We start from the raw sequence: 13,182 nt of genomic DNA on the forward strand, positions 1-13,182 counted from the left end.
AACATCACAAACCAAAGAAAACACATAATGGCTTCCTAAGGTACGGGGAAATATGTTTCTAAATTAGCCTTCTGGGATAATTTCCAGACTTACTCACTTGTCTCATTTCTTTTGTGCAAGAAAAGGGCCATTTCTCAAATAACGACCAATATATTTTATATTGGTTGTTATTAATAAAAGTAATATACCAGATTTACTATTTTTAATCCAATTGTGTCTTTGGGCACAGCCACAGTTTAAATCGGCTGCAACGCCTTGAGAGAGATATGTCCACCTTCAGCACGCTGCTGCCCTCTGAGGATCATTCAGGATCACCCTTCAGTTTGTAATCTGACCAGCTCTACAACTTCTGCAGCGTCTGCATAGAGACTTGAACCTTCATTCAGCATGCAAAAGCAGATACTGGTTGGGACGCCACATTCTCGGAATATCCCTCCCTAGAGGAGTTTGCTTCTTTCTATCATTTATTCTGTACATAATAAAAACTATTCACCTGGGCCTTTTCTTGCCAATTTGGGAGCGGTGGTGGATCTATTGTTAGTACTGGGTGTGTATGCTTGGCATTTAATTTATGCAACTCTGGAGTGAGTGATACATTGTGTTAATGTTATTAATACATACGTTAAATGTATATTTAGAGTGTGCGATATTCTAAAGCCAGAATATGTTTGTTTCTAGCTGTGCATGAAGCAGAACACCGGATTAGCCACTGGTCTGATTTAATATGGCTGTTAAAACCACCACCCACCTTGTTGAAATTAAAAATAGAGGTTTTACCTTGCAGTCCATCTTCAGTATATGCTGGGCAATGACCTTTGCATCGTTATTCACAAACAGCTCCTTCACTCTCTTTAACATTGTGGTCTCCAGGGGCTTATTTTCTGCGGGAAGAAGTTTTGACTCAAAATGGTTTGGCCTGAAACCAGAGACTTTCTCAATGGCAGGTGTGACAAAGATGGGACACTCTTTGCTTATCTCCAACTGAGTTGTGTGTGGATCCACAGAACTCAGCAAAGAGTCACCGTCATCCAGGATCAAGGATGAATGCGTCCCATTGTCCTTAGTTGTCAGATGCTCTACAAAGCTGTCCGTCTGACATAAAGGTTGCTTTGTTGGCCTGCCCTCTGGGGGAAGAGCTGCATTCAGTTCACAATAGAGGACTTCCAAGCCTTGCAGTGGCCTCAGAAATGGCAGTTTACTGGGCTTCGGTGGAGGTCTCAAATGAAGTTGGCTGTCAGACCCCCTGAGGGCATCACTAATCTGCAACTCTGAAGCAAATCTCCGGAACACCAGGGGGCTCAGATTAGGTTCACTGCCAGTTCTAAAAGCCGGAGACTTCGTACAAGGACTGTTTTCAGTTTCCGTTCCTTGGGAAGGATATCTTGAACCTGAAAAGTAAAGGGTGGGAGAAAAGAAGTGTGACATTGCTATTTGAGGTATCAAGTTGAAGGTGACCAAAGCTTGATCAGAAAGTCAAAGATGATGGGGGATTCCTAAAGTCCCTTGCCAGAATACTCATAGCCATGTTATTTCTCGAGAAGTGGACCAGACCTACTGCCGGGTCTACTATTCTGCCTGACTTCAGGATACGATACTATTCTTTAACAAGATAATTTCACTGAAGTGAACAGAATTCGTATCACAACTGAAGGTTGTGATATCAGTAAGCTGCACTTTGCAGAGGTACAAAAAAAAGGGGAGGACTGAGACCAACTCTAGGGAGAGGAATCCAAATGCAGGTAGTCCTCAACTTACAACAGTTCATTTAGTGACAGTTCAAAGTTACAATGGCACTGAAAAAAGTGACATGACCTTACAACCGTTGCAGCATCCCCATGGTCACATGATCAAAATTCAGATGCTTAGGAACGGGTCCATATTTATGACGGTTGCAATGTCATGTGATCAGTTTTTGGTGACCAAGCAAAATCAATGAGGAAACCAGATTCACTGAACAACTGTGTTACTAACTTAACAACTGCAGTGATTCACTTAACAACTGTGGCCAGAAAGGTCGTAAAATGGGGCAAAACTCACTTATCAAATGTCTCACTTAGCAACATAAATGTTGGGCTTTTTCACGATCGTAAGTCGAGGAAGTAGCGAGTTTAATGAAAGAGGGGATTGAATGAAAATCCTGACATTCTCTTGAACTTTGGGATATGAGCTACATACCTTCTTGCATAGGAGTGCCACATCTTTAATATGTTCCCCCTACAGATATTTTCATACGTGAACATAGTGAGCATGCCAGCCCCATGAGTTTTCTATTTCACCTCCACCCAGCGCCTGTCATTATTTCCTAGTGGAAAATGTTTCAGATCACTGGAATTTGAATGCCACATACGTAAGTTGAATAGTTGAGGGACACTTGAGTGATAAATTCCATCCATTTACATACCCTCCCTGTAGACATCCCAGCTATACAAAGCAGCTGCAGTGGGAAATCACTGTGTGGTAAATGCGATATTACTGGCTGTACGGTCAGCAGTGGAAAATCTCCAGACCTTAGAGAAGGAGCTGATCTATAATTGACTCTGATGGGCCAAAGAAGAAACGAGGACTTCGTGACTCAGACTAAGATGAAAAGAATATTTTTCTAGAAAAGGGAAGCTGACTATACGAGGATCCATGAATGGAATGAACTCCAGAGACTAGCCCATGGGTCATCCAGAAAGCCAATGGCCTCTAGAATAGAGGACAAAACTTATAGAGTTATTAAAGTTCAGGATTTGCCAACTGGTCCACAAGCAAAGGTTCTGCTGACATAAAAGAGACTTGCAATATCAGTATGCAAAGTGGGAGAGACTGTCAAAGCTTCTCAGCCTCTTAAGGTAATATGAGGCAAATTCAGCCACTTCTCCTGTTCTCAAAACTATTTGGAGGAATGAAAATTGGGGGAAAATTCAAACAAGGGAAGAGATACACCACAGATATACATCCAATAGTACTTGTACTGGTAATAATATTCAGGGGAAATATATCTTATTTTAACAAGACAGGGTTATACTTAGATGGTAACAATTTTGTATTATGCTAAAATTATACACTAGACTTCGCAAATTAAAAAAAAACCCCTCAATCTGTCTGATTTCTCTCACGCTAAATAATTTATTCTATAATTAGTTTTGTTTTGCATTCCTTATTTTGCTTTTGGAAACTTGGAAATTATCAACAGGCAGTTTAGAGAATAGTTCAATCCTTCAGCTACCTCAGAGACTGGAAGAGGAATTGCTCAAAAAACATTTTGAAGTGCAAAATGTTCTTTCTTGAGGAAAAAAAAGAAACCATAAAATAAAGAGGAAATGGGAATTGGGAATGAAGTTATCACTTAATTTAAGTACTGAGGCCCACAATTCCTCTTGTTTTGTCAATTTATCATATTTTGGCCCTAAGGGTACTCCTCATGGACATGTTGGAATACATCTGTGAAACAGATGTTTTCTGCTACAACAAGCTAACATAATTATCATACTCTGGAGGAACAGGAGAAGATTGAGTGAAAGACTCAGTTGCCATAGATTTTATTATTTCCTCTTTTTGTTTTTGTTTTCTTTTTTTAAAGAAACCAAAACCATATAGCTGGAGATGTGTGTTTGTTGAAGTTCAATATAGTTGGAGGACAAAATAAAGAGACAATCCCTAGAATTCTTGTCATTCTTTTGTTGAATCCTGGCATGTTGGGATTTTATTGCCTATGTGTAGGTGAATCCATATAGCTCTTTACGTTTATTTTTTATCTTTAAAGCAATACATGTAGTAGTATTGCAATATATGGAACAACAGCTAGGAGATAGCAAGATCCTCATCCTTACCATTTATTTAAGGTGAAGAGTCCTTCAAGCTGAGCTTAACTTTTGGTATTTCTTGCCAGTTACTACTGCCTTCTTCCACAATTTTTTTTTTTTCAAATCCTCAATCTATCCTGCAGCTCTGAAAAATCCCGGATAGTCTCCCATCTGAATAAGAAGTCCCTGCAGATTTTATTCTGCTAGTTGCTGCCAACGACTGTATAGGGGTGTGTGTGCTCCTCTCCATTTCGAGGCCATGAGCCAGCGCTGTCTGAAGAGGTTTCCATGGTCATGTGGCCAGCATGACATCGTGGAACACGGTTTTCTTCCCGTCAAAGTGGTACCTGTTTATCTACTTGCATTTGCATGCTTTTGAACTGCTAAGTGGGCAGGAGCAAGATGAAGATGAGTGCTCACCTTGTCCTGCAATGTTTGGGTCTTGATCAACAAGCCCAGTGTCTTAACCACTGAGCCATCATGCTGCCCCTGAGTACTAACCAGAGCAAATTCTGGTTTGCTCTGCTTCGCAAAGCAACTAAGGTTGGCTAGTTTCTGGTATCTGCTGGAGCATTGTTTATTTCATCCTTTGTAGAATGCCTCTTTAACTCACTAATTTTTGCAATAGTTAGAAAATTTGCTTCAAATGTTATTTGGCAAGTAAGCTCCTATATAGTGCGACCATAAAGATTTTTATCTAAAAGTACATTGGATGAGATTGCAGTTTTTAGTTTATATAAACTGCATCGTTCCCAAGACCAAAATAAGACACAGATAGGTGAGGACTCAAAGAGGCCATACTGTATTTATCACTAAATTTAAGAATAGGAAGGTAATCTGGTTAAGATTGAGCTTCTATTAGAACAAGGAATGGATGAAGAAATACATATAGATATTTTATAGACAGAAGATATATTAAAATAATCAACTGTCCCAACTCCGTTTACCTTTTTAGTGTAGACCAAACATACCTATTGGCAGATAGCTTTCCGATTGATGAGTCTTTAAGGGGAATCGCTTCTCCGGCATGTGATCCAAACATGCGGGCTGGCTACCACTTTTTTCTTTGTTTCTGAAACAAGGAAGCAATTGGCACAATAGGGAATCTGTCTTCATCCCTCCACATTTGTTCTATTTCCTCTAATGCTCCACTGAGCTTCATTGGGTTCAAGGGACATGCAAAGTTCCAAAGAGAGAGAAATATTGCTTTTTAGAGGTCTGCAGCAAACCTGCCCTTCAAAACATGTCTGTATTGTTCAGGTAAGAGCATGGCATCTGCAGGAAGTGGATCAGTGGTGGGTTGCTCCCGGTTCTGTCTGGTTCTATAGAACCGGTAGTAAAAGCGGCGGGAGGCTCCGCCTACCCACCCGGACGTCATAATTGACAATCTGTACATGCGCAAAAGCGTGCACACACTCCCGTTGTGAACCGGTAGTAAAGATAAGTAGAACCCACCCCTGAAGTGGATGCTCCTCTGGGAGCAAGTAAAAAGAATTCTTACAGCTTCAAATTTTAGAAAAGTTAACAGCGTTCTGGAAATCCCTGATCTGAAGTAAATGTTGGTCTTGTAAATGTTGCACTTTGTCTTGACCAGTGTTTCTCAACCTTGGGAACTTTAAAAAGTGTGGACTTCAACTTCCAGAATCTTGGGAATTGAAGTCCACACTTCTTGAAGTTCCCAAAGTTAAGAAACACTGGTCTAAATGGACAAAGATAGATTTAAGTCTGTCTTTAATATTTTATTTTTGTTTAACTTCTGTGCACCAGAACCAAAATAGCACAAAGCCTTTAAGAAATCAAGCCCTCCCTAAAGCTTTTGTTATAAGTAGTCTTGCCTGCATTTATCAAATGTCACACAATGTACAATAAACTAATCAACCCTCTCTGAGCCCAACCTGCTTGTGAACCCATGCTATTGGTTCGTTTATGGTTCACTGTGACTCAGAAGATTGGATTAATGGAATAAAGCATGGTTAAATTAGCTAGGAATCAACAACTGGCATGAATGAACCCTACTGTGGGTTCATTGGCACAATGTACAAACTATAGTGGTTGAGTCAGAATATCAAAATTGGGGTGGTAAGATCAGCTCACTTCTTCCCACAGTAACCTAGCCTACTACACTTCAGAAAATGAGAAAGGAACCATACAGATTTCGTTGAGCTCCAGAGGGAGCAAAAAAGGATTTAAATTCGCATACACCCACCCACACATCCACACCAATGAAGGTATTACCAATTGGTCGATCTGCTTGACTGATTATTTAAGGCAACATAACCAAAGAGCAAAAAATAAACCAGGAAATCTGTGCACTGGATTTCTGGACATGCTTAAAATTATTTTAAATGGCTATAGAAGTGAGACATCGGGTTGCAAACACAGAGGTAGATTAGGAAGTGCTAACTCTTTTGCATAATACAAATCCCCTTTCTTGAATAGGTACTAATTAACTTGGTCTCTCTCCCTCGTTCTCTCTCTGTATATATTTTAACAGAGAGAAGCAAAAAGAGTCCCTAGCCTTTTTTTGCAACTTCAGCAAATACAACCTTGAGATGTATTTGTAAGCGATATGGCAGGGAGCAAAAGGTTAAAGGGCTTTCCCCAACCACTGGCCCTTCAGAGCTCTCTTCCAGCTTTCAGAGAGATGATATCTTTTGGTTCAGTGGCAAATCTTCTGCAACACGTTTGAACGATTGAACGAAAAAGGAGTCATTTTGAAAACCAATCCATAAATGTGCCCCAGCTGTTCAACATTATAACCCATACGCAACAACCCCCTCTGGTGAAACCGAGTGGCAGTACCTTAAAAGATTTCCTTTGGCTAAAGAGGATTCTCTGGCTTGTCGATTGCACATATTAAGGCTCAGTCTTTGTGGGGTTTCTACTTGCCCCTCTGGAATGCTATCTTCTCTTGGCAGGACTGGAGAAATCCCGTATTTCTCCTCCAGGCATCTCAGAGGAACCGTTCTGTTTATGGGCTGAAATATAATCGCTCCGCTCTGCTTTGATATGGGCTTGCGATTTCCTACGTAACATCGCACCAGGCCAGGGATGGTGTCAAAGCCTTCGTCTTCAAAGTGAAACTGCACCCGGCAGTGAGCTTCGCTGAGCCGCAAGATAGTTTTATTGATCTTGAAATGCTGAGAAATGTTTTTCCACTGACAGGTAAGGACAAAATTGCCAGGACTGGAAAGAGAATCTCTGATCAAAAAGTCACCGTCTCTCTGAACGAGGCTCTCAGACACCTTTAAAAGAAAAACAAAAACATGCCCGTTTGAAACAAGAGGAAATTATCCATTGCTGGAACCCCCAGTCAAGTTTTTTTTCCCCCTGGTATATTTTTAGTAAAAATATGTATACAACAAACTTCACGGCACAGTGTGGAAGAGTTAGATTATGTGTGGGACCAGCTCAGAGGTGGGATTCCCTTCCCTTCCCTACCGGTTTGTAAATGTGAGAGCGCGCGCGCTGGCTTCACCTGCATGCAGCACCTCTGCGCATGTGCAAGGCCTTCTGTGCATGCTCTGTGCTCGCGCATTGCATCCAGGTGGGTGGGCGGAGCCTCCCACAATCACCATTACCGGTTCGCCCAAACTGGAAAGAACCGGCTTAATCCTACCACTGGACCAGCTATCTCCAATTCTGCCAATCCCATGAAATCCAACAGGATGGCTGTGCACTTGGTTTCCTCTGGGAAACAGCATCAACTAAAGGGACTTGTCACTTCCCTGTTGCAATGCCTGCCCTTTAGAATGTTGCTGACCCTGCTAACGCTTTAAAAAGTTGGGAATTCTTTTTCCTTCCCAGGGTCAAAATCTGCAAGCTGGGCAGCCACATAATTTGCTTAAATAAAAAAGTAATATTTCATAAATGCACTACTTTTGGATTACAAAACATTAAAAATATGTTCCAGAATGATTCATATTTGTTTGACAAACCTTCAGCAAAAACAGTAAGTCATATTATAGTTCATTGCATAGTCAGCCGGATGTTCAGACTGTATTTGGCATTTTTATTCACCTGCCTGGGATAGGCGGACGTGGAAATTTTATGGTATTAGAGGCATCATCACAGGATGTAAGCTGTTCTGAGTAAAACTGACTTTTGCAATTGACCGATGGTGAATTTGTCAATGCCAATCATTATTATTAACCAGTCCCTCAACTTTTGTGTATTAAGTTTCTGCCAGACTTTAATTTATATATTCTTTCTTTTCTGGCTTTATTTTCATTTCCTCTGCCTCATGCAGACAGTTTATTAGCTATTGTGTTTGAAGCTTACAAAAAGATTAAGCCTATTTCTCAGAACACAAATTCAGATTGCTTTATAAATATAAGACATTCCAAACTCCCCTATCTGATTCTGTTACTTCTGAAATAAAGACCAAGGTTGCTTGGCTAGAATGCAAGAATGTTTTGCAGAAACAATCCCCATCAGCAGGAATCCCTACCCTACCCTACCCCAATATATAGAGCAAGTAATTACTAATTACTAATTACGGTAAATTCCATTTCTTGAAGAAAAAATATGCTGTCTTTCACCGCAATCAGTTCAGTAATACTTGGTAATATGCTACCTCCATCACTCTGGAGTGCCCAGAGAGCATTCCATGAGGTTTAACAATTACCTAGATCATTTTGTTTTCAACTGAGATGGAAGATTTCCTGTTGTGTTTTCAATCTCACTCAACTACTGGTATGTACAGCAGCTATTACCAGGGAGACTCTATACCGCAATAAAATTGTTAATCTCTGAGGCTGCATAAGCCCTCTTAACCTTCTGACTGCTACAAAATCAGCATTAATATTCTTCTGGAATTATTCAGGGAGCGCATATTAATTGGGAAAAGAAAACAATGAGGTTTAAATATGCCAGTGCTAATAAAATGTAAAGCTTTGATAATGTTAAGCAACCTGATGCCTTCTACCGTGTTTCCCCGAAAACAAGACCAGATCTTATATTAGTTTTTGCTCCAAAACACGTATTAAGGCTTATTTTCTGGTTAGGTCTAATTTTCGGGGAAATACGGTCCTAAATGCATCTGTCTGGCTGACAATCTTAACTGGAGCTTATTTTTGGGATAGGGCTTATATTACGAGCATCCTGAACAATCATGCTAGGGCTTATTTTCTAGTTGGGTCTTATTTTCGGGGAAACACGGTAGATACTTGGAAGTATAATTCCTGTAATACTGCTTGTAGTCCATATCATTTTGAGGACAACAGATTATTGATAACTGATGTAGTTTGATAGCACTTACAGTGACAATTTGATAGGTCACCCAGTCCCATCATGCTGTCCATTAGGATCAAACTATCCTTGGGGTTAATTGTACAACTACAATTACCATACATATATTTCAAAATTACAAATTGTAGCTACAGAAGGATGAAGGCAGTTGCTAGACCAAACCAGTGGTGAAATCCAAATTTTTTTCATAACTGGTTCTGTGGGCATGGCTTGGTGGGTGTGGTGTGGCTTGGTGGGCATGGCAGGGGAAGGATACTTCAAAATCTCCATTCCCACCCCACTCCAGGGGAAGGATACTGCAAAATTTCCATTCTCACCCCACTCTGGGGCCAGCCAGAGGTGATCTTTGCCGGTTTTCTGAACTACTCAAAATTTCCGCTACCAGTTCTCCGAATTACTCAAAATTTTCACTACCGGATCTCCAGAACCTGTCAGTACCTGATGGATTTCACCCCTGGACCAAACCCTCCTTGTAGTAGATTTAATCTTAGAATGCAGTATTGCTGGCTAACTCTGCCCACAGTCTGGAATTCAGTCCTGATGGGCTCCAGGTTGACTCTGCCTTCCATCCTTCCAAGGTTGGTAAAATGAGGACCGAGATTATTGGAGGTAATATGCTGACTCTGCAAACCTTTTAGAAGGGCTGTAAAGCGCTATGGGATGGTATATAAGCCTATAGGTTTTGCTAACCAAACACTCTCTCGGACACTTGTATTTGTATTGAGGACAAGTTCAGTGAATCAAATTTCTAAGGCATATTCCAGAAGACATCTGAACCACAGCAGGGTGACAGCATTAAATGCTTTGTCCTGTGGTCACTGTGCTACTTTTTGTTCTTTATATATCACATTTTAAAACTGCACATTTCCCTCACAGACGGACGCTGGGTGGTGTACAGATAAAATATTGAAAAAATAAATATGTATAAAATTTAAGAAGAGGCAACTGATATTAAAAATTAATTAGAAGACCACTTACAGCTTTAAATACTCTTTAGAACACCTGCAAGGACTCATTTGAAATGTTAAAACATAAAATCAATATAGATTTTGCCCTGGCTGCCACCAATAGACAACCTTTTATTTTGCAAACTCCAAAATATTGGATTGAATCTAGCTGAGTCAGAGCAGATTTATTTAATGAATGGAATTTAAATTGCTACATAAGTATAATTAAATAGGATTCTAGACTATTGTGAACAATATTCTTTCATTGGTTTCTTCACAGTTCTTACAGTGACTTCTTTACCTGTATCTAACACACTTACTTGCAATATGAAATACTATTTTAATTGTCTTTCCTTTTTTTAATCAGACAACCTTTAATTATCAGACATTGCAAGATTGGTTCCCAAAGGAGTAGTTATAACTAAGAAGATTTGCATTTTGATTACTAGCTCATGCTGTTTTAGTTGCCCAGGATTAAAATAGTAACAGCTCTTTTCTCACAGGTACCAAAGTGCATATAGGTGTCATGATAAAAACCAGGTTGAGAACAAAAATGTAGTTTATTGTTTTTAACTATCTTTCAAAATCCCTAAAACACAGGCATTTTGCAAATGTCAGTACTATTATTTTCAGCCTGAATTAAGCTATTTCTCTAACCAGTTGTGTGCATAACGTACTATTGGAAAAGCAAATAGCAATCCGAATAAATTGTGCAAGTTAAATATATTTGGCCTATTTTGAAATAAAGGCATTTAGTATTAATGTTTTCAAATAATTTGGAAGTCTTTTCCCTAGAAAAAGTTTAGCAGAGAACAACAGAAAAAGGATCTCCAAAATGATTCATGACAAATGCATGACAGCTAAAAACATGCTGGTTTTTTTAAAAGAAAGTGATTTTTTTAGAATAAATTAGCATAAAATATGCAAATCTAAACAACAAATTCTGTGGTTATGTGGCAGTTTCATCAAAACTAAAGAGCACTGGAAAATGACAAAATCAATAGCAGAACACACGGTGAGTATCAGAGGTGGATAACCAGCTCAGCTGGATAACTACCAATAATTCAGACATATTTCCAACAATTCTCCATCAAGGAACAATTCCCTACACCCTTACCCCAGGGCATGTCAAAAGAACCAGGCCTTTGTGGTCTTATGAAAGCGCAAAAGAGTCAGAGCACAATGTCTACAGGACAGGCACAGCTAACAAGAAGGTGCATCTCAGTAGTGGGTTTCACTTACCTTCGCTACCAGTTTGGAACTGTGAGCGTGCACATGTGCCTGCTTGCTTCGCTTGTGCGTGGCATTTCTGCGCATGCAGAGAGCATCCGTGATGATGTCCGGGCAGGTGGGAAGAGCCTCCCACCCCCGTCACTACCGGTTCACCCGAACTGGGGCAAGCCAGTAGAAACCCACCACTGGTGCATCTTCTCAATCCCACAAGTTACAATGGTTTACAGCTTGGAGCACACCAATTGGTCCACAACTTACTGGTCAGGCAGAAACAACTGGAGAAAAACAGTCATCCACCTAACCATATTCTAAGACTTGGAATAATCCAGCCCATTTTTCCACCAACTGTTCCTTTGTTCCACCTGCAGAAATCTTAAAGAGTGATTCCTGTAGCTTGTCTCATTAAAACCTGAACTGTTGTAACTTCATAAAGCGTTGGCAGGATTTGGTTCTACAGATAAGCAGGGAGAACACAAAAGATTCTCCAGGATCCCCTAAAAATGAGACCAAAAGGAACACACCTGCCGTGGAATCCGCCCATGGTACCAAGCATGGCTCCGCAAATCATCACTGCTCATCTGCAACTCTTCTTCCAGCTCCTTCTTCAGTTTTTCTGGGGAACTGTCCATCACTTGCTTCTCCTTTAAAAACTGCAAAAGAGAACAAGAAGGAAGGCTTGTTTATGTAGAATCAGGCCTTAAACAAGCAAAACAAAAGAAAAACCTATCTAGCCAGAAACTTTCATTTTGCCTCACATGTCAAGAGGTCTGCAATTGCCAGCCTTTTGCCAGCCTTTGATCTTTAAGGAGCATTTGCTAAAACTACTGCTGGGTGAGCAACTTAGGTAATGATTACTTGCAAAGGGGTGGATCACTCATGTTCCACCTAGATGTTTTGGGATAAGCATGAGTGTTCTGTTGGTCATTTAGGTCCTTTCCTGCACGGAATGCACTTAGGAGCGAGAGCTGGGCTGAAGCAGAAGGTTCAAGTTTAAACCTGTTGATCAGGGATGGTACATTTACACCAAGCTCGCCCAACGTACACATTTTGGTTATGGGATTAATTCATTTTCTAACTTTGCAGAAACCATCCTAAACTAAAGTTTCCAGGTTAGACTCAGCTTTTCTAAACACCTCAAGGTATAACCAAGTGTCACATATTATGCAAATATACCTGAAAGGTCTTAAGTCACCTGGGCGCTTTGTGTGCAGTTTGTGTGAGTGTAACAGCAAAGACTGGTTTAAAGAGGAGGGAAGTGGGAGGCACCACTTATGCTTTGTTATGAGTTGTGATCCATGCATTTGAAACTCTATGATCAAGTACTGTAGGTGCTGAACACCAGCTTCTGGACCAATAATAAAAGAATTGTACCTACGATACAGCAATCGCTCACAAGTGTAATTTCCCTGCTTCCCTGTTTCTAATACAGCAGTACGGTTACTGCATCGTAATGCAGTAATCCTATAATATAATCCTATTTTGCTTCCATATACCTATACGAAGAGCCTGTTACTGACATATTCTCAGAAGCTTTGATCTTATGTGCAGAAAGATTCCTATTCTTATAGCTGTTTTTGAAGAATAAGCTGCAGTGTATTGCAGACAGACTTAATAGTGGTATGACTGACCTAATCTCCCAACCCCAGATAAAATTATTTTTGATGACGCAGCAACACAGTGCAGTGTGAAGCGCCTGGTTACACTGGAAACTCCATCTAATAATCCAGTTTCTTTTGCTAGTCCATTGTGACTATCTTAAAAATTGTAGAAATATAAAATCAATAATGCAATAACAACTAAGTTCCTCCATATCCTTTTTCGGTCCTGTTTTGCCTCTGAGATAAAAAATAAATAGTGTGTGAGGGAATGAAGTGCTACGTTGGAGGACATTGACAGTTGGCCATAAGAGAAGGTGTAAATTAGACCTAGCTTTCCTCTTTCAACAACACAGTTGACCAGGAGGG

General features: G+C 40.2%; 1 protein-coding gene across 3 annotated transcripts in view; it reads right to left on the reverse strand.

Annotated features, from left to right (window-relative positions):
* The window catches only part of BCAR3 (BCAR3 adaptor protein, NSP family member), a 110,819-nt gene that overhangs the window by 18,681 nt on the left and 78,956 nt on the right, over positions 1-13,182 (reverse strand). For all 3 annotated transcript variants that reach the window (XM_058175951.1, XM_058175949.1, XM_058175948.1), the window contains 4 exons: positions 11,740-11,868; positions 6,591-7,033; positions 4,760-4,860; positions 778-1,388 (listed from right to left, as the gene is read on the reverse strand). In XM_058175951.1, the coding sequence (XP_058031934.1) occupies positions 778-1,388; positions 4,760-4,860; positions 6,591-7,033; positions 11,740-11,868 (1,284 nt within the window). The remainder of the gene's footprint in view (positions 1-777; positions 1,389-4,759; positions 4,861-6,590; positions 7,034-11,739; positions 11,869-13,182) is intronic.

Source organism: Ahaetulla prasina, chromosome 3 (genome assembly GCF_028640845.1).
Source record: "Ahaetulla prasina isolate Xishuangbanna chromosome 3, ASM2864084v1, whole genome shotgun sequence".
NCBI classification, from domain to species: Eukaryota; Metazoa; Chordata; class Lepidosauria; order Squamata; family Colubridae; genus Ahaetulla; species Ahaetulla prasina.